At 44.7% G+C, this 25,657-nt stretch overlaps 2 protein-coding genes and 1 long non-coding RNA gene across 4 annotated transcripts in view; 1 reads left to right on the plus strand and 2 right to left on the minus strand.

The window, feature by feature from the left end:
- The window catches only part of LOC114914116 (uncharacterized), a 36,937-nt gene extending 13,797 nt beyond the window's left edge, over positions 1-23,140 (minus strand). The window contains exons 1-3 of one of the 2 annotated variants that reach the window (XM_073255519.1): positions 22,793-23,135; positions 17,587-18,113; positions 15,547-16,476 (exon numbers count right to left, since the gene is read on the minus strand). In XM_073255519.1, the coding sequence (XP_073111620.1) occupies positions 15,962-16,476; positions 17,587-18,113; positions 22,793-22,869 (1,119 nt within the window). In that variant the 5' untranslated portion in view covers positions 22,870-23,135 and the 3' untranslated portion in view covers positions 15,547-15,961. Of the gene's footprint in view, positions 1-15,546; positions 16,477-17,586; positions 18,114-22,792 lie in introns of those variants that run through there. The other variant, XM_073255520.1, reaches the window with a different exon arrangement.
- Positions 6,169-8,172, minus strand: LOC140857123 (protein RGF1 INDUCIBLE TRANSCRIPTION FACTOR 1-like). The gene is made up of 4 exons (XM_073255518.1): positions 7,902-8,172; positions 7,560-7,754; positions 7,027-7,242; positions 6,169-6,899 (listed from the first exon to the last, which is right to left on the minus strand). The coding sequence occupies exons 1-4, from the start codon at positions 7,902-7,904 to the stop codon at positions 6,660-6,662; spliced, it is 654 nt and encodes a 217-aa protein (XP_073111619.1). The 5' UTR covers positions 7,905-8,172; the 3' UTR covers positions 6,169-6,659.
- On the plus strand, positions 9,288-11,542 carry LOC105043914 (uncharacterized). The gene is made up of 3 exons (XR_831791.4): positions 9,288-9,728; positions 10,698-10,906; positions 11,025-11,542. It is a non-coding gene; the product is annotated as an uncharacterized lncRNA (long non-coding RNA).
- Positions 23,141-25,657: the final 2,517 nt, after the last annotated feature.

The raw sequence follows: 25,657 nt of genomic DNA on the forward strand, positions 1-25,657 counted from the left end.
CCAACGCGGCTCCCACGGAGAGAGGAGGTACGACCATGGCGCGACGACTGACGGTCCCAGCGGCCCTCCCCTTCCCCATTGGAACGGGCAAGGAAGGAGAAACGGCCGCGCACACCGTCGGCCTCCCTCTCAGAATCTTCCGGAGACTCCACTCCTGGGGTCTCCCAGCATCGACGAGCGGACGACTACGAGCGACGGTTTGAGAAAATCGACCGCCGACTCGCCCAGTTGCAGATGGACGGCCAGAAGTCTTCGAACGACGTCGACTTCCAGACCGTCCAACCTCTCTCCCGACTGATCCTCGACGAGCCGATTCCCAGTCGGTTCAAAATACCGCATGTGGAGCCATACGACGGCTCCACCGACCCAGTCGACCACCTCGAGAGCTACAAAGCTCTCATGATGATTCAAGGGGCAACCGACGCTCTCCTTTGCATCGGCTTCCCCGCCACACTCCACAAAGCTGCCAGGGCCTGGTACTCCGATCTCCGATCGGGAAGTATCCACTCCTTTGGGCAGTTCGAGCACTCGTTCGTGGCCCATTTCAGCACCAGCCGAAAGCCGCCGCGAACGTCGGACAGCCTTTTCTCCCTCAAGCAGGGGGAAAACGAGATGCTCCGACACTTCGTGGCGCGATTCAATGCGGCCACGCTCGAGGTCCGGGATCTCAACGAAGACATAGCTGTCTCGGCCATGAAGCGGGGTCTGAGGGTGTCACGATTCACTTACTCTCTGGACAAGACCCTCCCCCGGACATACGCCGAGCTACTGGAGCGCGCATATAAGTATATGCGCGCGGATGAAGGGCATCCGACCGACGTTTGGCCGAACCCAGAGGCCCGAAGGAGAAGCGGAGGAAAGGTCGGGGACCCGCCGAACCAAGCAGGCTCCCGACCGATAGTCGGGTCTCGCCACCCCGACGAATCCAAAAGTCACCCTGACGATGGAGTCCGAGACCGACGCATCGCAGGTATGACTCCTACGCCCCTCTCCCCACTCCTCGTGCGCAGATCCTGATAGAGATCGAAGGAGCGGAGAATCTACGACAGCCTCGACCTCTGAAGGCAAAGGCTCCGACCAACATGGCGATCGTCGATCGCCGAATCAACGGCTCGATCATCGATCGTCGAAATCGATGGCCTCGGCCTCTGAAGGCAAAAGGCTTCGACCAACATGGCCGATCGTCGATCGCCGAATCAACGGCTCGATCATCGATCGCCAAACCGATGGCCTCGGCCTCTGAAGGCAAAAGGCTCCGACCAACATGCCGATCGTCGATCGCCGAATCAACGGCTCGATCATCGATCGCTGAAACCGACGGCCTCGGCCTTTGAAGGCAAAAGGCTCCGACCACATGGCCGATCGTCGATCGCCGAATCAACGGCTCGATCACCGATTGCCGAAATCGACGGCCTCGGCCTCTGAAGGCAAAAGGCTCCGACCAACATGGCCGATCGTCGATCGTCGAATCAACGGCTCGATCACCGATCGCCGAAATCGACGGCCTCAGCCTTTGAAGGCAAAAGGCCCCGACCAACATGGCTCGATTGCCGATCGCCGAATCTATGACTCCGTCATCGGCCTGATCGACGAATCGCCGAACCAATTGCTCAATCTACGTCTCGATCGTCGAGGACATATCGGATTCTACGACGGAGATCGAAGGAGCGGAATATCTACGACGGCCCCACCTCTGAAGGCAAAGGGCTTCGACTAATGCGGCTGGCTAACTTGCCGACTTAGCTTCGACTAAGAAGGGCAAAACGCCAAGACGACCGCAGTCGCATTCGCGACATACCGATCTGGTCACGACCGATCGAAGGATATTCGGCTTGCCACCGTTTATCATACATCCCGACGCATACGTCCGACCAAGGGCTGGACAATGGATATTTGACTTGCCATCGTTATCCTATCCGAATACGTCGGATGCTACTCGACAACAGATTCTGCGGAATGATCGTGTCGACGAGCAACGTTCGAGGTTGGCCGACCTCCGACCCGACGTGCATGCTCGACCTACAGTCGGGATGACCGATATTGGATCGTTCGTTGATGTGATCGTCAGAGTCGGGACAAGAAAAGACGGAAAACCACTCCTTTCGTCCGAAGCCGTCGCCCACGTGTTCACGCGAGCCAACACGACATCGGGCTCAGGAGTGGAGGGGGGCAACTGTTGGGGATACCCACCGACCGACTTACGGTCGAAGGGGCCGACTGGCCGACCGACCGACTGCCGACTCCGACGGCCGACCCGACGGACGACCGACCGACTGGCCGACCCCGACTGGCCGACCGACCGACTGGCCGACCCCGACGGGCCGACCGACCGACTGGCCGACCCCGACGGACGACTCCGACTGGCCGACCCCGACGGACGACTCCGACTGGCCGACCCCGACGGGCCGACCGACCGACTGGCCGACCCCGACGGGCCGACCGACCGACTGGCCGACCCCGACGGACGACTCCGACTGGCCGACCCCGACGGACGACTCCGACTGGCCGACCCCGACGGGCCGACCGACCGACTGGCCGACTCCGACGGCCGACCGACCGTCTGGCCGACCCCGACGGACGACTCCGGCTGGCCGACCCCGACGGGCCGACCGACCGACTGACCGACTCCGACGGCCGACCGACCGACTGGCCGACCCCGACGGACGACTCCGACTGGCCGACCCCGACGGATGACTCCGACTGGTCGACCCCGACGGGCCGACCGACCGACTGGCCGACTCCGACGGCCGACCGATCGACTGGCCGACCCCGACGGACGACTCCGACTGGCCGACCCCGACGGGCCGACCGACCGACCGGCCGACTCCGGCCGACCGACCGACTGGCCGACCGACCGAGAAGTCTGATGGCCGACTCACTCGCCGACCAACGGAGGGGCCCGACGCCACTCAGCTGGCCACCGACCTAGGGTCGGTCGACTCCTCTGATCGCCGTACAGCCGCCAGATTGTCAGCTCTGACACGGACATGCGGCGCGGTTACCTAGGGGCATTGTCCCGCGAGGACATTGTCAACCCTGGTGATTGGACAGCCACACGGCGACATGACATTTTCACGGCGACCCTGACAGTCCACAGTGAGTTGACAGTTCCTCACTTGTCCACGTCATTAATGACGGCGCCATACCGTGCTCCACTATATAAACCGGGGAAGGCAACAGTGCAAGGGATCGATCCGCTTCGTCCCTCCCGAAAACGCAGGCTCGCTCTTCTCTCTCTCTCTCTCTCTCTCGATAAGAGCTCTCTGTCTACATTTTACTGTTGCCCAGTCACCTCTCTGACTTGACCGTCGGAGGGTCCCCGCCGGAGCCGCCTCCGGTCAGTGCGGACTTCCTTTTGCAGGTGCACGCTTCCCGGCGATCGGGCGACGAGGCGATTGGCCGCAACAGGTATTTCTATGTTTTATATCTCTTATAAAGTTAGGAATGTTTAGGTATCCTGATAGTTTGAAAATAACAAGAGAAACAACTTCTAAGTTACCTGAACTAAACTATCTTACTGCTCTTAATCTTTTAAACGAAAATTGGTTTTGATGGTGAATAAACTAAGTTATCTTGCCTTTCAATGCTAGTTTTGGCGCCATTCAATAATTTGACGATGAATAGCATAAATATTGTCGATTTCTGGGGACTCGAAATCTATTTACTAAGGTTGAATTATAGATAACTACCATCATAAGACTTTTTGACAGTGGTTAGTGCACCATAATTTGATTCTTGGGCTCTGATGATTCATTTTTGAGGCTAGCTTGATCTTGGCCTACAACAGGGTTAGATCTATCAAAATATTATGATATAACCTAAAGTCATTGAGTTCGTTTTCGGTTGACGTTTTTTTTCTTTTTTTCTTTTCCTCTTTTATGCTAAAATTTCAGGAATGCAACCAAGGCACTGCGAGAAGATTACTTGATTGATGCTGACGCTATATGCTTCCCTTCTACCTTCTACAAAGGACAAGATCAGATGGAACTATCTAACTTTCAAGGCACGAGACATGGCGCATGTCTCACGCGCAACTTAACCAAGCTCACAAGTCATGATTTATGATAGATTAGTGGGTCGTAACCCTCCAAAATCTTCATATGACTTTCCACTGTCAAATAAAAAGGCCAAACAGTTTAGCTACCTCCTTTTGTGTTTTGGAACACAGGCGCGAGAGTTGGGCAAGCTAGGGCTACAAATATCACCCAAAAACCGGAGCCATTGGCGCAAAATGGTCACTTTTATCCCAAATTAAACATCCAAATCCACATTCTAATCATGCAAATGTGAACGTGTTTCTAGTAACTTTTTATCCCTTCCTTAAAATTTTCTTTCTTTTCTTTCTTTATTATTTATTTATTCATTTATTTCATCTCCCCTCGTCCTATTATTTGAGGACAATAGAAAGATGACCCCATAAGAGAGGAGGGTCGCGACAATTGAAGCACCTGGCTCTATAATTCAACATGACGTTCATGGCCTCCATCCCTTATCACTTCTCAAATCGGTTGGTTCTCATCAACCTCCACCCACCAGCTCCCTCTCCTGTTACAAAGTAAAGAAGAAAAGTAGCTTGCCTAAACCATGTCCTCCCACCATATAAAGCAAGAACAAGTACACTGGACCATTGTTGCTTTCACATTAAAATATCCAATTAAGTTTGCCAAGCTCCAGATTGGTCATTTTAATCAGAAACCTAACCCCTAACATACGTCGGCCGTAACTATGGGGGTGGTGGACGCAGGGGCCCATCCATCCTCATTACAATCCATGCCCATCGATGCTGCTGACCGAACGAAGGACTGGCCCACTGGTTTTGGTTTGCCGTCGATGAAGGTTAGTGAACAAATGACATCATGGCTTAGGCCAATCCACGAAATAGAGGTCGCGGGTGGGGCCCAGTTCTTCTCCACCCAAACCAACTTTTAACGACCATTAGGCGGAGCTTTTGGGCTTGCAAGTGGGTGGAGCACAAGGAGCCGAATCTAATAAATTAAGGGGTATGGCAGGCAGAGAACACACTTGGGTCAGGGCTGTTCGAGGTTTGGGAGAGGCAAGGAAAAAGCCCTGGTGAGAACCACATCTCCACCCACTTTCAACCCTCCCCCGGAGTGCTCGTGGGAACCGCATCAACCAGAAACACATTTCACGTTAGCAGTTAAAATCAACACGACTAATTTTCTTAGTCTTTTGACAGCCGAATCGACACCCAATTGGTGGAACGTGGGGACCACACGAGCGGGGATCGATGGGTCCGTGAACGAGTTTGAAGATGGAGTGCATCGAAGAATTTTCCCCCGAGAGCGAAAAGTCGAGCCGTGAAGTCTTGGGCGGCGGGGAGTCCAGTTGCCCGCTCTAGCCACGTGGCACTATTCTGTTGGACAACTTTTACAAGCGGAGCTACGAGAGACACGGTATTCCCCGTCCATCGTCAGTAGCGCGCCGCCCATCGCAGCGGATAGCCGCTCAACGCAGTCATCTGCTGCCCCGTGGATTCCTGTTCTCATCTAAATGTCTAAAAGTGGTAGCCATCATACGTCGTATGATGAAGTAAATATTGGATCACGGGAACAGCCACTGGCGCGTGCGAGAGTTCCGTGTGGAACGAGCCTTACGCCCAATATCTTCCACACCAGCGTGACACACAGCAAACCAACCCACAGCCATCGAATGCTCATCACGCTGTGTTCATTCACCATGGACCACTTATTTATCAAAATGAAAGACGGGGGCCGCTTGCCGAGAACGGGTCACGAACGGAAGCAGTATGGTACACCCCAACAATTTCAACCATGAACGGCCACGTCTTCGTCAGGACAGACCACACAAGCAAGAAGTCTGGCAGCTTCCCCACGCCATCCACGCACACGCGGACCAAAACAACTCGGCCGCCGGTGCGGGACCCACATGTGAGCCGATAGAGCCACCCACCAGTGTCGATGCTGCGAAATAAACGGACAGGGTATCTTTCGCCCGAAAGAAGGATTAGACTTCCATCGCGCGAATCCACCGTTGGATCGCCCACAATGGTCTCTTCAGGATCTATACAAACGGAAGTTCTAAGAGCTTTGAGATCGATGCAGGACGCGATCCAACGGTCGACGTCGAAAGATACAATCCGGACCGGAAATAAACTCCCCCATAAAACCAAAACGCATACAATACAGGTAGATAAGGAGCATTTTATTACATTCCCCATCTTATGGACATTGTCTCCTTTCCCTCGCTACAACAAACTCTCTCTTTAACATTCTTCTGTCTTCCTTGCTATTTACATTTAACCAGGGCTAAGCCAACCTATTATCACAAAACTTCGGTATAAGGAGAGTAGTAAACACGTACGTCCATTCATATCATCTAACACCATAACCTGTGATTGCTTCTCTTTCACTTCCGTGTTTAGCTACACTTCCAAGCCTATTTAAACTATGAGCTGTCTGAGGTATTTTCCATCTGCTCCTCCGTTTCTCTGTGCATGGATGTGAGTCACCAGCACCGGCCTCCCCATCAAGAAGCACAGAGTGCCGTGGATGATATCCCCATGTAGCTATGAACTATATGACATCAAGAGAGAGTTGGGGTTGGTGTTCTTGTCTTCTCTTACATACGTATATTCTACGTCTATACTAGTATGCATTCCGTGGCACCACCGGAGCAATCTAGAACTCCAAGATGAGGCTACCAAAGGGGGCCCTGTGAGGAATGCCCTTTCGCCTCTTGGCGGTCCGGTAGCTGAGGACGGTCGGCGGTGGGGTCGACGGGGTGAAGCTCTGTACTGCATTGCTCTTCTCGCTCCCGCGGCTGGTGCTGGTGTACGACTCCTCGGAGTCGGAGGCCGACGAAGCCGCTGCTTTCTTCTTCTTCTTCTTCTTCTTGTGATCAATAGAGGTCCCAACAATCTGGGCATTTCATCGAGCAATACATTGAATTAAAAGACAAGAATTTGAATCTCCACTGTAAGAAAATAGACGTTGTTCCAAGCGAAAGATAAGGGAATAGCGAGGGAATAAAGGAGGGGACGGATACCTTGCAGCCGAGGGAGCAGAAGCGGAAGGAGTCAAGGAGACTCCGCTCGCAGACCTCGCAGTTGTTGGTGACGCCTTTGCCGGGCCTCGGCTGGGGGCGCTCGTTGAGGAACACCACGCGGGCGCTGTTGATGATATAAGTCTGGACGCCGCTGATGTCCAGCACCTTCTGTATCTCAGACACTCTGATCACATCATGGTAGGATGACCTCCTTATCTGCAGTAAATATACCACAGAAATTATATCTCATCAGAAGTAGAAATAATTAGAAGCCCAAAAATTGTCGCATTGGTGGGAAATAACACAGAAGTCCGGGAAACGTAGGAACTAGGAGACCGAGAAACAAGAAAACCGATAGCTTAAAAAAAAAGAAAAAAAAAAATGGAGAACCGGATTCTTAATTGATAAGACCAACAATATAGCATTTATTGAAAAAAAAAAAAAAAAGAAACACGAATTGCAAGAAAAACAGGAAAGTCTTCGGAACAAAAAATCGGTGTATGAAGCATTTAGATTGAAGGAAACAAAGATACCTGAATGGCGCGATGGTCGCGGTGGTGGGCGAGACAGAGCGAGCAGAGGGCGCCATTCATGCAGTCAAGGCAGTACATATTGCACTCGCTTTTGTGGGAGTCAGCATGCTGCTTGCATTGCACAAAAAAACTGGTCGACAGCAGCGGCCGGAGCCATGGCGGCCACCGGCTGTCGTCGTCCGGTCCTCCTCCTCCCTGTTCCAAAGCCAATTAATTCCCGTTCCACACAACAACTGACAACTTATTGAGCATTAAAGCAAAAACAAATCAACTCAAATAAAACAACATTTGAACAAGCCAACAAAAGAATAAGAAAGAGAGCATGAAGAATAGTAAGCTCACCATGGCCCTTCTGTTCTTGAATTTGAGCTCCTTGAAGGGGGATTCGTGATCGATCGCCAGTTTGTTGAGCAAAGTGTTCTCGTTTTTTTCTCTATCTCTCGCTCTCTTTTAAGGATAAGAGAGACGCACTCGGCAGAAGAGAGGGGAAGGGTGGGGGGAGGAGAGCGGAGAAACAGAGAGGTGAGAAAGCTTAGAGAGGAGGGGTTAGAAGGGGCTGCAAGGGATGGGGTTGAGGTCTTTGTAGACTTGAGTGGGCGTGAGTGGGGCCGGGGGGGAGGGGGGTGGTGAGGGGCTGGGTTGTTCTTATCCGCTCGTAGTCTCTGCTTCTCCGAGGCTCCCTCCGAGTCTAAGCTGCTTTGGTTGCAAGGAACCCTGCTTTACATCCCCCCACCACATTAAGCCCATTTGTTTATTTCTGATGCCACTTTTTAAATTAGGTCTACGTTGTTTTCTTGCCTCGCTTTATTTATTTAGGGATAGGTCTGGGGTCCAATTACGATGGTGCCAAAACCAACAGAGAGAAAAAATAATTATCAAGTTACAATCATGAATTAGGCCATGGACCACATTCTTGGCAATTAGACCAAAGCATATACCTTGCCATTCTTGGGTGAGACACGTGCCGGCAATGCTTGAAATCGTGGGTACACGACTAGTATGCAAGAGGCTCCGTATCACTCGTCTATCTGATTCTAAGACCTTTTTGTACTCTGGATATGTAGCAGGTGGTGGTTTGATGGTTGAAGAGTTTGTATCTACTTGTACATGACGTATGAGTGTCATTAGTACGGTATTGATTATGTAGCAACTAGCATGAGCGAAATTATACTATTCAGAGATGTATCTAATTTTAAAACTTTCACAGAAGAAGCCGGAAACTAAATATTACTTGAATAGTTTTTGATTTCGTCATGAATAGGCTTCAAGAAAATTGCCTCACCAAAGCACTTACTTGTGCCTGATCTTTTTGACTCACGAGCCCCTGATCCGTATCTGTTACTACGATACTGCCAATAAAACTACAACCTAATCCTTCGTCACAGATAACAATTTATTCATAGCATGTACAAGAGTGGATTTCACACACAATCCACTTAGTCACATGTTGTTTCCTCTTCCAGCCAATTACGTTTGAGGGAGTATCCAAGCCAAACTGATCTCCACCACAAAAGACACTCTAAACCACATCCTCCACTAACTGCCTCTTTAATTACGGTTGCTCCTATTTAAGGCCAATCCTGACATTTTATAAGCCTCTAGAAAGATCAGCTTCAGCTAAGACAGCAACGGGATGGCGTAGTCCACGGGAAGGTCTATCGCAGGATGTGGGACACCTGTTTGGAATACAAAGCTATCAGCCCTTATTTCCCGAGAAAAGTCCGATTTATGCGCGATTCGGCGAATGTGGACAGAACCATCGCGGAATTTTCTAGTGGAGGGTCGATAGGATTATTAAATTCTAGTACTGTTGCTGCCATGGAAAACCTCGACCTGTGGTTATGGGAAACCCTGCTTTTAGATTGACGAAATTGACTACTGAAAAATTCTCAAGGGGGATGATATCATGGCTAATGGAATCGTGCCGCAGGTGTTGGGCTGTCAGATTGTTGGACACGTAGAAAGATTGCCTTCTTTTAGCCATGTCTTATATGCTTCCAGTTTTCGGAAAGGCAGGATGAACTTAGTGTGGCCGGAGCAGCATCGGCTAGCTAGTTCCCACCGCATTTAGTTTGCAAGGTTACTACTTTATCGACGTTTTTGATGGTCCATCTTTCTATCGCCTGCAGCATGTGGGCTCCCAAGGCATGTGCTGGTACGGTCATAATGGTACGTTTTTTTTTTTTTTTTTTCATTTTTATAGATAGATAAATTTAGGTGGCCTTCCCTGAATCCGATACGGAGTTGTGACACATAAAGAAGCAGAGATGATGATATCTGTTTTCTTTTCTTCCTTTTTTTTTTTTTACCTTATTATTCGAGATCTTCGTCGGGTGCCATGCAATTTACGTGGTCCTCACACTAAGGTTAAAAACAAAATATTGGTTATCCTAATTTCCAATATTTGTGCTTTCGAATTGGAGTTATGTATGTATTGTAAAGAAAAACAAATATGCATTAGTGTTTTAATTATAAGCCAATTGATACAATGTTTCCTATGAGGTTCTATCCATAATTCATCTTCCAATATGGCACAAAGTGAAGCAATTTTATCACACAATTTAATCTGCTCTGGCAAAATTAGCTAAATGTTACATAAAGCGGCTTTCTTGTTTAAGTTTTAAATATATAATATCTTCTCATTCTTTAGCCCCTCTCCCGTGTGTCTTCGAAAATTTTTTTATTGCCCTGTCAATCAAACTTACCAACGTATATTTTTTGAGAAAAACACCAACATATATATATATAGAGAGAGAGAGAGAGAGAGAGAGAGAGAGAGAGAGAGAGCAACCTCAATCTATGATTTTCATGTTTAATTTATTTAGAACGAACATACTTAAAAATTTAGAAGAAAAGTGAACCAGCCATATCAAGAAATCATATAAATTTCAGGTTAAAATGTCTGGAAAAAAATTCATCAGGCCGATGAAATGCTCCAATGATAACAAATGATTCCACCAAGTTACCATGCAGCAGAACAGTCGGTCCAAGTCATACTAATGTGCCCATGCTGCAAGGCAGGTTGATTTTTTTTTTTTTTTCATGGTTGCGAAGTCTAGCTCACCTGATGGGCCTATTGGCTTCACTCCATCACTCTTGAAATGAATAAATTCTGACGAGCCGCCTCTTGTCGGCCAGGATGACCGCATGCTTGATGGGCAAGTACAACGCTCTAACTGACCATACCGTGCCAAGTTGTTCATTGTCCCGTGGTGCCTCGCTCCACGTCACACCCATCTACGTGTCTACGTCTCAGCCACATGATCACTATCCATGATAAAACAACCAACAGTGATTACGACTGCCATCTTTCTTAATTGCGTCTTGTGTCATGGATTAACTGACAGGTATAAGACCACTTGATCTGAAAAAAAAAAAAAAGGCATAATATTTATTTTAATTTGATATATAATTTTTATAGTAGCTTTATAAAAACTAAGGTTAAGGAGCCGTATGTATTATTAGGTTTGGGTGTTGACCAAAAGCGGACGGGAGGGACGGCTCCCGAGGTGAAGGCGGTGGGCGGTGGAAGCCGCCATCCACGGCACGCCAGGAAGGACCCGGGAAAGGAGAGCCAGCCGGCCATCGCGTCACTTTCGCGCCATCCACCACGGCACTCGCCCTGGGTCCCATCACTACCAGCCGACCTGGTGAACTCCCTGTTCGCACGTGTGTCAGATTGCCCACGTGTGTCATGGCTACCCTTTTGGTAGCTCATCGTTTCCTCTCTTTGGTGAAGATAATAATTAGGGTGGAGGTCCACCTGGAGCTGTGAGGGCATTAATTGACACAACATTTTTTTTTTTTTTTGGGTAGAATTGACACAACATTAGTCATCCATTACACAGCATGAAATGGGATGGGCAACATGGGTTGTGTAAATTTTATCCTTTTTTTTTTTTTTTTTGGTGAAAGTAAATTCCATCCATTTTGATGCTGTTGATTGGAGGCTAGTATTCATCGACCTATATTCTACATAATTGATTTGATTGATACCTGTAGCGTATTAATAAAATGCATCTATTTCTGACTTTGTTACTTCTATAAGGGGGCTTGAATATAGAAATCAGATTACATACGTATCCGCCAAATATTATAAGCTCAATGTCATAATCATCTAGTTTGAATTAATCCCACTTAGTTGAATCACGACAATTCTTTGTTTATCCTATCTTGAATCGTTGCATGACATAGGACATATAAGTAGCTCATAACCCTTCATTGGATCAATATACATTTTGCTCCTAGCTTCTTATTATCTAATAAACAAAGACGCGATTGGCCTATAACTTCCATTCAATTACTGATTCAATTTGTCAATGACCTAAAACAATCAGATGATTTAAATTATGGACCCAACTTGTATTAGACTAATCTAATTTCAAGAGACCGTTGGATGCTTGACTTCCCTTGATGTCCCTCAGCACTTGTGAGTCGATAAAACGAGGGATGAGAGAAAGACAAGGGTAGGAGGCTTTTGATTAAGCAATCACAAACAAGAGAAGAAAAAAAAAGGTCCATGGAATCGTCCAGAGAGAGCAGTGCTAAAAAAGCCTCCAGTAAGGCACCCAAAACATTTTTTTTTAAAAAAAGGGAAATTCTTTTTCACTGCAGCTGCTAGTGGGATGACTAGGGCTCTTATAAGATTCCAAGGCACTTTCCAACCCAAAATACGTGAATTACTCCAAACCTAATTATAAGTACCAGTCAACTTGGGCATGAGCCGTGCCCCACCTACTCGGCTACTCCACCGTGATCATAGATCTTGGTGGAGAGAGTAAATAGTTTAGTGCTGGTGGGTGCAAAAGGTTTCCAATTACTGCTCGCCGTAGTGGAGTCAACTGCCACAATGTTGGGAGACTTGGGTCAAACCCCATGGCCTCGAAAGTCTATGGAAATATCCTCAAACAAGACTTGAATCGAAGACTTCTTTTATGATATGTTTCCTATTGATCGCATAAAATCCTGACTACGAAGAAGTTAAATAGAGCAAAGGACAGATGTATATATACAGGAAGTTTCCGAATAAATTAAACTGAGAAAAGTTGATGCCACCATTGGAAAACTAGTATTTACTTGGAAACAAAGCGTTCAGAATGTCGGGAGAAGGTTCATATGAAGCACTCTATACTGATCGTATATAGATGGAGATAAAGGTGGGACAATATCTATATGAAGCACTCCGGATTCACCTGTACATGTGGCTTCTGCAAGTTGGCAGTTCTTGTCTCCGAGATAAACTTAAGGTGAGGTTTGGCGTTCAAATGGCCCAGGCTATGGTTTGGTCCATGTCTTCTAGCAATCATTTCTTGTCCTATTGCACGAGTTTCTTTAGCAGAGCAAAACGGGCTTTATGCCTTGTGGTTGGAAGAGCTTGGCTTTTAGTGCTTGCTTCGCAGCTAAGTCTAAGTCATCCAAGGTGTGGAAAGAATAAAAGAGCGCGTGGAAAGTTGGAACCTGGAAACAGTTCCAGAGTTGGACCTGGATCAGATAAGCATGAAAATATACAATGTTCTATTTGGGTTTCAAAAGGAGAGCCTCATGGAGTGGCAACGCTACGGTCGAGTACGGTCCATGACTCCTATTTTGCATGCCGAGAATCTCCACTTTACTCAAGAAATTGAGAGTTAAAGTGGAAAAGGATGCTGCAATAATTTTATATCCATATAAGATCTCCATGTGAAACTCAGGGCTATAAGTCTGTAGATCAAAATTGGCAAAAGGCCATGCTTTAATATTGATACATTTTGGAAAAGGTAAAGCAAGCAGTTGAGGGTGGAGCCAGTATCATTATCTTGCAAATGGACGCCTTTCAATCGATATAGTAATCCACAAAGATGATGCCTGTGAGCAGTTCTTGGCCATATAGTGTAGGGGTTAGTCCTGCCTCGGTACTCATGAGTTCCCCTGAACCTTATCGAGATAAAATATGACCCTTACTCCGTGGCACAACTGCTGAGAGACTTTACCAGCAAACTAGTAGGCATCGTCCATGCTTGTCCAAATTTAGCACGAATGTGGGCTACATTGGTGGCCGTGGAGAGAAGACGGTCTCTTTTGGTTGGAATAACTGTTGCAATGTTGACCTCATTGAGTCTGAAGCTGGATTACAATTTAGGTTATTTAACTTCTGGAAGAGTCTGCTTGAAGTGGGTCACAAGCTTGGCAACGGACCGAACGTCCGACACCAGATGCAGCAAAAACCAGCTATTGCACTGTTAGATGACCCTAGGAAAAAAAACATTAAATTTATTAAATATTTTTTTTTATTTTAAAAATAAAATTACAGAGATCAGTATGAAATATATATTTGATGTTATTATTTTTATTTTTTATTTTAAAATTTTTCATTATTCCTTTCAAAAAAATAATCATTATTTTAAAAAATTAAAAGTAAAACAATCTTATTTTTTATTATTTTCAAAAATAAAATATCTATTTTTTTATCATCATTAATATTACATTGTTATTTTCATTATTTCACCATCATTATTATTTCCACCATCATTATTGACATCATATTTTTTAATATCATCATCATTATTGCCATCATTATTTCTATCATCAGTATTATTATACCGTTATCATCTTCACTATCATCTGGATTGAATGCGAGTTAAATAAAAAATTCATCAATCTAAATTTAACTTATTTTTTAAATATATTAAAAATTTAGATATAAAATTAATTAATTTATTAAATAATTAATTCAATTCAAATTGTATAATTTATTAATTAAATAAATAAAATTATATTAAACAGATTAAATATGTCAAGTGAGTCTTAAATAGATTTAAATAAATTTAATAGATAAAATAGATTGGATTTAAAAAAATAGAAAAAAATTAAATAATTTTTAAATAAAATAAATAGGTCTCAAATATGTTAAATAAATCGAGTTACGATCTGATTTAATAATTAAATAAATTAAATAGATCAAAATTAAATTTGAATTTGATTCATCTAATAAATAAGTCTGGACGGATTGTACGTTGGTGGGACAAAGGAGGTCATTCAGTGTGCAAAGGAGAAAAAACAGGGCATCCGGGAGAAGGCTTGAAGAATATGAATTGAAAAACGTCGCAGCTGGTATTATTTTTAATAATGCAATCCAGGGGGCATTCCAGTGGCAAGAGTTTCTGGAGGTAGCACGGTACCACCAGTCCTCCCTCGAGCAGCCCCGAGTTAGGACATTAATGGAAATTGATGGTCAATAATAGTGCATTAATGGTTCACTAACTATTGGACACCAGATGCCGTACCCAGAAAAAAAAACAAAAAAAAATCACCGAAGAACGGATGGCAGGGGAAGTGGGGAACAATACTGTGTCTGGTATGGAATATGTGTTAAAATGATTCTCTTGCTTATTGAATGTATAAAAAATTTCTCCAGTTGCATGATAACAATTGGCTGGAAAGGGAGGTTTTCTAGGGGCGGTAAGTAATCCTTTGAGACTGGTTGAAGGGATTGGAGCATAGACTCCAGAGGACACAGATGGGTCATTTTTATGGGTACAGGACTGACAACACGCTGATAATATTTAACCAGGACGGCCAGCCCATTCTATGGCTTCAAATACGATACTGGCGTTGACTGAGAAGTGAGAAGTAAACAGGTAAAAAAAGCTGTGGATCATCAAAGTTTTTCACACTGCTGCAAGGAATTGATGTTCTTGCTGCTATGATCTCAGAGTAACGTGAGCAGCAATGTGGGCATTGTAATTTAACACAGGTTGGGGCCTGTATAAAGTTCTCAAGTCTAGGGCCTTGTTCAAAACGCAGTAAATGGGCGTCGGTTCTTTACGTCCGTCTCAGTAAATGGGCTAGTGGATGTGTGTGTGTGTGTGTGAGAGAGAGAGAGAGAGAGAGATTCAACTCAAATTAAGATTTTCATAAAAAAAAGATTATCTAACCTTAACCCCTAACTATGATTCACCCAACATGTAAGCTGCGAGGCCAAATGCAACACAGGCCAAAAACAAGGGGAAGCAACAAATCCATCAGCTGTAATTTCTTCAACTTTCATCAGTCATTCGGACCAAAATCTGCTGGTTCAATTTGAGAACTGAATCCCAAGTCTACAACCAATGCAAGCCAAAGATCACTCCAATAATGTTTCCTGTAACCACTGAACTGAAGCGTTACTGGGTCACCAAATGACATCTTCAGACGATCTCTGCAATTCATTTTTCTTCTCCATACGTTAAGCTGTTAGCTACCATTGCTTTTGAATTCTTGCAATTGAGCAAAAACAAAAAAGTCATCGTTCATTAACTGATTACATTTCAGCAAAGCAGCAAATGTCCATATTATCGACAAGAAAACCTAACCAAATGACCACATATAGGAAGAAATTTAGCAAGTAGCAAATTCCACCGTGAGCGGAAACTCCTCAATCATTTCTATGGTGCTTCCATTAGAATGTCTCCACGCTCATCACTTCTTGGGCTATCTACGTTTGCTCTTTTATTCAGGCAAGTCTCGATACAAGTAGGCCAACCAAAGAGCATACAAGATAATGGCCAAAACACAGTGCGCAGAGCGAACAACATGGCTGAAACAAAGCCACCAACTTGAGCAACAGCAGCAAAGAGAACCCACATCACAGTGTTGGCCTCCACGTATTCGCAGTAGCTTGGAGCACACAGCATGAAGTAATCTGTCCAATTGAAGCTAATGGCCACAACGTAATCAAACTTATTGGCACCATTCGTCTCGTCAATATTGTCCAATTGGGGATCTCTAACAGATTCGGCTAAATATATATCATTGTCTGGAGGAGGCCAGCTAGCATATTTGGCACATATCTGAAGCGAACTTCTAATGGCTCGTAAGAATGTGTCAAGACGCTGGTCTTCCTCATCTTTCATTCCCATGTTTGAGATTAAGAAGAATGAACTAGCTTGTGAGAGACCCCCTGGAAAGGTTGGAAAAGAAATTTGTCTAGTTTCGAAGTGAATTTCCGGAGATGACAATGCTAATCATAAGTTATGGCAGTGTTTCACAAAGAAGAGTTTTTTAAGTGTAAAAAGAATTGCATCCTATGAAATATTTAGTTTGATCAGAAACTGTAGTACTAACTGAAATTAGTAGAATAAACAGAAATTAACGATCATATAAATCCTCCAAGATAACAAATATCCTTATACAATTGATTCGCACCAGCATATTTTAAATAAATCATAAAACACAGATTTACGAATTGGCAACTGAAAGAAGCAGACTTCAGAAACCATTCTCCACTTGCTTTGCTGTCATGCAAACGAAAGGGTGTTTTTTTTTTTTTTTTTTTTGTCATTTACATTGTTCCAAATGGAGTCAAATAAAATTTAAATGAAATGCTTCGCTAAGCGAAACAAATGGATGGAGTTCTCTTAGATTTCATATGGATTGCAAGAAATTAAATGTCAGCTGTTTAACCATGTTGCAAGATTTGAAACACAGGATTGTTACTCAGGAATTGCTTTGATGTGCTCCATGGTATGAGCACTTGAAAAGATGAGCAATCATACTAAATTCTAAAAAGTGGACATAATACAAAAAGGTTAACGTACAATGCATGGGAAATTTAATTGTGATAAAACTGAAATTATGGAGAAATTACCTCGTGACAGCTCAAGCAAGGCAGAAATTATGGATAGCTGAAGCAAGGCTGAAATTATGAAAAAATTATCTCATAACAGCTCAAGGAAGGATGACAGCTCCAACAAGGATACTAATCACTCTCAATCACAATCAATTACATGATCCTTGCCTAAAGTTTTGGGATAGATTTCATTCTGGTCACATTCAAGCTTGTATTCCTATTCTTTTTCTTATGTAAAACCTTACTGTATATATAGAGCTTTGTACAAAGATTACAAACAGACAAATAAAGCATATATTTTTTTTATGCTATTTTGTGTTTCTTCAAACTGATCATTGTAAATAAACTAGTGATCATCAAGACTACATAACATGAAAGGAGAATAAACAAAATTGTGCATCAGAGATGTGTAATCTCATAATCAGATGGAAATCTTTGTACCTGCCCAAGAGTTGCAGACATCAAACATGAAAGCAATTGGATTCAGGCTTCCCATCTTTAAGGAATTCATGTACAGATTCGAGCTTCTCACCATAAAATCCCACCCACTCAACCGAAAAGTTTCTTTCAAAATCTTGTTGCATGTTGTGTTAAAGCCCTTGAAGTATTTAATGCTACTAGCTACACTGCAGAACTGCTCAATGGAGTTGACATGAATAACATTCTCCGGATCATTGACATCGATTAGAAAGAATTCAACAAGACGAGCACCATTCGTGGGGGCCGTGACCACATCCATTGCTTTGCACGGGCACTGCCACTCTATAGAATTCAAATGTAAAGCCATGCGATCAAAGAATTGAGACACATTATTTAAATCCCCTTTCTTCAACCACACCCTTTGAGATCTCTTGGGTGGTTGGTTCAAAAGAGAGATTGTCAGAATGGCTGTCAATCCAATAATAGCAACTATACTGAGTAGCAAACGACAGAGTCGTCGAGAATTCGAAGTGTCTATCTCCTTTGGCCTATTGAAAAATCAACATGCAGCAAAGACGTTATGTTCAAGATGAAATGACATAGTATATTCATATAAGCAAGAAGATAGAAAGGCTAACATGTTAAAGATGGGCTGGATTATATTTTCTTCCAATGAGGTAATACTAAAATGCCCGACGTTCCTCAGAAGCAATATGGACATACAAGTATTTAGACATAACTTTGATGCTCACTGTTTGGGACCTGTCAGTTGTTCATACGAGACACATCCGATATATGGAAAATCGTTGCAGATACATGTGAGCAGCCTAAGCCTGATTCATTACAAAAGTTCACAATGGGAACAAAAGTCCATTAGAAATCATTATTTTGAGTTCACAATGGGCTTTTTAATTTTCCAAATGGCACTTGTTTTTCAACAAAGATTATCCAGAAATACACGTTTCTTAGACATCTAGGAGGAAAGCTTTAGATGATTACAGCCTTAGCTTAAAAGAAGTAATTTTCACAATAAATAATAATAAATAAATAATGAGGAGTGCAATTTTTGACGACACAAAGTCGATGATATCTTGATATAAATCAAATCGGCAACAAACACCCATGGAAAATATCTGAGTCTACAAGAAAATTACTGTTATGATTTGACGCCTCGAGATTCAGCCCACATTGAGCCCACAGCGAGGTTTGCGGCGAAAAACAGAGTCCAACGAGACCAAGATCACCAGAATCGGAGCTCGGATGGAGGAGATACGAGCTTTTGAAGTCGGCACGAAAATCGAGGCGGTGGAGGACCGCCGGAGACCGGCGGCGGGCGGCAGCGGCGCGGCCGCAGGCGGCGGCGCGCGGGACGCGCGTCCCAGGCCCGCGTGGGACGCGGGACCCAGGCCCGCGCGGGACGCGCGACCCAGGCTTGCGCGGGACGCGCGTCCCAGGCCCAGGCCCGCGCGGGACGCGCGACCCAGCGGCCTGCTGGCCCATCCCTGGTCCACCGTGGACCGGGTGGTCCACGGAGCGGTCTGTGGACCGCGTGGGCGTTTTCCACGCATTTCTCATGGTCCACGGTCCTATTTCGTGGACCGGAGCGCGATCTAAGGGCCGAGGACGCTCCCGATCTTGATCCGACGGTTCAGAGGGTTTTTGGCTTTGTTTAGGATTCCTAATCCCTTTCTAATCAAGGATTAAACCTAGTTTAAGCCTTTAAAAAGGCCTGAGACGAAACAAAGGGTGTGGATTCGGGTTTCTCGCTACCGTACGAACCGAGAGGAGAGAGAGAGGCGAGGGCGCTGTGAGAGAAGGAGCAGGAGGCTCCTGGACAGCGGTCGCCAGGCTCTTCAGGGGGGTCTCCAAGAGAGAGAGAGCTTTTGTGAGGGGAACTTTATGTGAGAGAGAATTGGGTGTACAAGGGTTGAGGGTGAGGTCTCCTCTTGTAAAATTTTCTTTTCATAGTGAAGTTTGCATGCCCCGTGGAGGCGAGCCCTTTTGTGGCTGATCCACGTATTTTGATTGTTTTTCCTTTTGTTTTGTTTCTTCTTTCTTCCTGCTGCATCGCGTGGTACTGAAAGGATCTTGGGAGGTGGTGTCCTGGCTAGACATCCATCCAACAAGTGGTATCAGAGCAAAGCGGTACAAGGACGCAGATTGCAGTGGTGGTGAGCAAGACTGAAGATGGAGAAAACAGGAAGAGCACTATCAAGATGGACGAGGTCACCGCGGCGATACTCCAGAACGAGGTTCTCAGGAGGGAGAACCCAGCTTCGAGCTCAGGTGGTGATAGCTCAGCTTTGATGACTTCTGGAGGTGCAGGAGGCGGTAGACGGAGCGACAGGAGATCGCATCGAGGGCGGTCTAAGTCCAGGAGGGACTTGAGCAAAACCAGGTGTTACCGGTGTGAGGAGTTGGGGCATCTAGCCAGAGATTGTCCTCAACTGAAAAATCGGACGGTGGCTGCTGTAGCGACGGCCGGCAGTGATTTAGATGGAGATGTCTTCGAGATATCTGACGAGGTATCTACTTCTTCCCAGCAGTGGATATTAGATTCTGCATGCCCCTATCATGTGTGTTGCAGAGAGGAGCAGTTTGACTCCCTGGAGAACAGTGAGAGCACTGTATATCTGTCGGATGGATCGAGCTGTGCGATCAGAGGCATTGGGACGGTCAGCTGGAGGACACATGACGGTGCAGTGAGGAGATTGGGGGAGGTCTGATACATACCCGATTTCAGACAGAATCTTATCTCACTTAGCAGACTGGATTCGAGAGGCTACAAGACGGTAGCTGGTGGAGGAATCCTGAGGGTGCTACGCGGCGATAGGATTGTGCTGGAGGGGAAGAAGGGGAGCAGAGGACATTATTACCTGGCAGGGAGCCCAGTGCGAGGTGGAGCATCGGGAGCCAGGTGGAGCCCAGAGCGAGGTGGAGCTCCAGGAGGCGGATCGGGCACAAGACAGGAGACTCGGGAGGATGAGAGGCGACGTCGCAAGGTAAGATTCCTATTGCCGCAGGATAATGCTCCGAGCAGGTCTCAGGTCAGGAAGAGCACAGCATACGACGGAGATGGGATCGAGCAGCCTGGCTCGACTCCCATGTTTGCCCATCCATGATCAGCAGGCGATTGCCCCAGGGCATGGGGGCGAGGAGATCCAGAAGCTCTCGGAGTTTGAAGGAGGCCGAATATCGAGTCGAGGTGGAGATTGTTAGGATTTGACGCCTCGAGATTCAGCCCACATTGAGCCCACAGCGAGGTTCGCGGCGAAAAACGGAGTCCAACGAGACCAAGATCACCAGAATCGGAGTTCGGATGGAGGAGATACGAGCTTTTGAAGTTGGCATGAGAATCGAGGCGGCGGAGGACCGCCGGAGACCGACGGCGGGCGGCAGCGGCGCGGCCACAGGCGGCGGCGCGCGGGACGCGCGTCCCAGGCCCGCGTGGGACGCGGGACCCAGGCTCGCGCGGGACGCGCGACCCAGGCCTGCGCGGGACGCGCGTCACAGGCCCAGGCCCGCGCGGGACGCGCGACCCAGCGGCCTGCTGGCCCATCCCCGGTCCACCGTGGACCGGGTGGTCCACGGCGCGGTCTGTGGACTGCGTGGGCGTTTCCCACGCGTTTCTCGCGGTCCACGGCCCTATTTCGTGGACCGGAGCGCGATCTAAGGGCCGAGGACGCTCCCGGTCTTGATCCGACGGTTCAGAGGGTTTTTGGCTTTGTTTAGGATTCCTAATCCCTTTCTAATCAAGGATTAAACCTAGTTTAAGCCTTTAAAAAGGCCTGAGACGAAACAGAGGGTGTGGATTCGGGTTTCTCGCTGCCGTACGAACCGAGAGGAGAGAGAGAGGCGAGGGCGCTGTGAGAGAAGGAGCAGGAGGCTCCTGGACAGCGGTCGCTAGGCTCTTCAGGGGGGTCTCCAAGAGAGAGAGAGCTTTTGTGAGGGGAACTTTATGTGAGAGAGAATTGGGTGTACAAGGGTTGAGGGTGAGGTCTCCTCTTGTAAAATTTTCTTTTCATAGTGAAGTTTGCATGCCCCGTGGAGGCGAGCCCTTTTGTGGCTGATCCACGTATTTTGATTGTTTTTCCTTTTGTTTTGTTTCTTCTTTCTTCCTGCTGCATCGCGTGGTACTGAAAGGATCTTGGGAGGTGGTGTCCTGGCCAGACATCCATCCAACAATTACATGCAAGAAAGGGGAGGTAGATGAATAAAAACTAGTACAGCGTGGATGAAGTATAGGTGTGTTGTTGTCTACTGAGCTAAGATGTAAAGATGGAAGAGGTCCATACATTTGATGGTGGTAACCGTTGGATCATGTCCGCTCTAAGTGGATTAATGGAACGTGTAAATTTTGCTATAAGTCAACTCAAATATAAAATCTCACCCACATGGCAGAAGGCAACTCCTAGCTGCATGTTAGACATTGCATTGCCCAAAATATAAACGGACATATAACAAATAATTACTCATATGCACCAAAGAAAAAAAAAATTCAAGAAATCTCAACGCAGACTCAAATAATCATGTAGGAAACCGTCGCAAGCAAAAAGGAGCATGTCCACTATATCCTTAAAGTAAGAGCTCGGCTCTTTTGGTAAGAAAAACACCAAATCGAAATGCTTTGGTTGCTCCAAGACCAAATGAAACTCAAATAATGTAATCAATGATCAAAAAATTCCCCATAAACAGAACTTTACATGAACCGCGTCATGTCAAATGGCATCATACCAATGACAAATGTACAATATGCTAACAAAAACAAACAAGGAACAGCACAAAGAAAGAAATTAAGCCGAATGAGTGAATAGGAAGAAAAGGTGGGAGAACTGCCGAACGGCATCTTGGAGTTCGTAGACACATATGTAGTTTATAACTCTAGAAAAGAGTCCAATTCCAACACATTCTACTCCAAAAATTTGAAAGGAAAATCATTGGCTAACATGCTGAAGGGACCACTGGTGCTATAAACTCAGAAACAGCCTTGGTTCCCAAAAACACCGCAGGAGGCCAAATATGAATTAATTCATCAAATATAAATATTATAGGTGCTCTGAGAGATTTTTTTCTTTTCTTTTTTTTTTTTTTTTTTTTTGCCTTACTAGCTGCTTATAGTCTAATAGATACAGAGAAACATGGAGGTCAACATTGCATCAGATTAATGTTCAAACAACATGATACAAACATGATCGGCTCTTAGAATTAATGGGACGTCTGAGTGTACCTCTCTGTGTCACCCATTATCTGTGCAGTCCAGAAGTTCAGAGTGTTCCACACCATGTTGGTGCCGTTCCCCATCATTGCTAGAAGAAGATGAAGGAGAAGCTACGCTGCTGGACTTTAGTTCGTTCTCCTCTCGAGACAGACTAGGGATGTTGGCCCCTTTATGTATATATGTCTACGCGCCCCCATGGGTGTGCCATTGCCGGTTGGGAACCACGTGAGCCTGGGCCGCGTATATGGATGTCTCACGAGAGTCCGACGGGCTCGCTGTCACCAGCCTCATCCTACCAGCAAGAGCCCAGAACTGGCCGTCCAACCCTTGGACCACCTTTCCCCCCGTGACTACCTCCTTTTTCTCTCTTCTTCCACGCCCCATCTCTTTTCTTCTCTATGTTCTATCCTTAACCTGCCCATTCTCGGTCCAGTCACCTTTCGAGATAAGGACTCTTTTTTTAGATGTTTTATGCGTTCCATTCCACTTCGTTTTCTTCATATATGGCAGTCGGGTTCGAGTTATATCTTTCCCAATGAAAGAATGATTAATTTTCTTTCGCGATGTGGATCATTGGACAGCACTCCACACAGCTCTCAAAGCACTCGGAGCTCTTTTGAGTTATCCTCCGGCATAGATCCATAATAATCGTTGGGCAATTCAATGGTACAAACCAATTCTATGGCAGTCTGCTATTAGAGGTTAGATTTCAATCACTAGACGTCACTCAGAACGAGGCTTTTCTACTCCATAAGGGGAGAAAGCGAAAAATAATTCCCTTCAATTATAGATGAAAAATATTACTGAAAGATTTCCGGATTGTCTAATGAATCTTGCAAACATTGCATGGACAATAACCTCTACAAGAAGAAAAGGATAATTCGAAGCTTTTTACCAAGTTATCGTAGCGCAGTAAGACTGGAATTGGGCCTGGCATGCCCCTACCAGAGCCAGGCCCCCAATTTTTTGGAGCTACAGGCCTAAGTTGAAACCAAATCGTTTTAACAAATCTAGAGCCGACCCAGCCCGCGTCCGATTGGACTAGCCCGGAAATTCAAGCCATAGCATCAGCTGGTCTTTTTTTTTTTCTTTTTTTTAAATAGGTCGGAGTACTCACACGATACGAGTATGAATACAACCTATAAGAGCAGAAAGTAAAATGTCCCGAACAAAGTGGGACAAAGCAGAAACCGCCTATAGAACTCCTCCAGAGTGCTCGGTAACGAATTTGACAACCCAATATGTAGTACTATTTGCCTCTTGGTAAACATGCTTGACACCCATAAAGACGCAGCCCCTCAACAGCCTCTTGATATCGGAGATGAGCGATGTTTCGAGGCGAGCCCCACCTGCTCTCACAACCAATCCAACACTATGGTAGAGTCCCCTTCAACAACAAGCTTGTCAGTCTAAAGCTCCAGCCATGCAAACCTAATGCCCTCCTGGGCAGCAGCTCTGCACTAAAAATAGTGGACTTAAAAAGATAGATCCCATCAATCGCAATGAATCTGGAGTCAAGATTCCAAATTACAAAGCCAACATTGCCATGACTACTAATCACACTATCATTGAAGTTGACCTTAAGCCAGGTTGGGAGTGCATCACAAATTCTTTGTGCACCGCATATGGTGTAATAAAATTGACATAAAGTATACCATTCTATCATATTGAAACATGTAGCACACTTAATGATGGGACAGACATTTAATGCTACTCAATTTTTTTTTTCTAATTTTTAATGATGAAAATATCATTTTCTCCATAGAATAAACAAAGAACAGTATTACTTCTTCGTGCCTTGTATAATTTTCTGTGAATATATATGATATCCTGAATAATATATATGATTTTTTATATCTTTATGACATCCTGAATAATATATATTGCTTTCTGATATCTTGTATGACTTACTGTGAATATATATGATATCCTGAACAATATATATGGCTTCTTGATTCTATATGACTTTCTGTGAATATATATACCATCTTGAACAATATATATAATTTTTTATGAATATATATGATATCTTAAAATCATATAAAGCATCATATATATATATATATATATATATATATATATATATATATATATATATATATATATATATATATATATATATATGTTAGGATGCCATGTATATTCATGAGAAGTCATATAAAGTATTAGGAAGCCATATTTTGTTTAGAATATCAGAATATCATATATATTCATAAAAAATTATATATATTATCTAAGACATCATATATATATTCACAATAAATCATATAAGATATTAAAAAGTCATATATATTATTCTGGATATCATATATATTAGCAGAAAGTCATATATATTATTCAAGATGTCACATATATTCACAAAAAATCATATAGGACATTAGAAAGTCATATATATTATTTAGGATGTCATAAATATAAAAAATTATATATATTATTCAAAATATCATATATTTTTATAAAAAAATCATATATCAGAAAATAATAATAATATTTTTTATTTTATAGAAAAAAATATTTTTATTATTAAAAAATTAAAAAAATTAAATGATATTAAATATCCACCGTATCATTAAGTATACTATATATTTCAATATAATAAAATAATATGCTGTACGTTAATTTTATTATATCATATACAGTACACAGAGAATTACTCCTTATCTCAATCGAAGACAATGCCATCTGACAAAGGAAAATATTTTACTAATGCTGGCTCCCGCTCAACATGCTGCAGGGTCTCGATAGGAAACGGATGGTCTAGGATCCCCATTGCTTTGCTGTTAATATGAATGTCAACATCAAACACCTGTACAGGATTCTACCAAAAAAAAAAAACACCAGTACAGGATGCCAGGACATCTGAACAAGATGAAT

The sequence above is a fragment of the Elaeis guineensis genome, chromosome 4 (genome assembly GCF_000442705.2).
Source record: "Elaeis guineensis isolate ETL-2024a chromosome 4, EG11, whole genome shotgun sequence".
NCBI lineage: Eukaryota > Viridiplantae > Streptophyta > Magnoliopsida > Arecales > Arecaceae > Elaeis > Elaeis guineensis.

What these genes read in the sequence shown, in the direction of transcription:
- LOC140857123 (XM_073255518.1), bottom strand. An exon ending in GCGACCATCGCGCCATTCAG is followed by an intron (nt 7,243 to 7,559) that starts GTATCTTTGTTT and finishes TATTTACTGCAG; the next exon opens with ATAAGGAGGTCATCCTACCA. An exon ending in TCTGCTCCCTCGGCTGCAAG is followed by an intron (nt 6,900 to 7,026) that starts GTATCCGTCCCC and finishes TGAAATGCCCAG; the next exon opens with ATTGTTGGGACCTCTATTGA.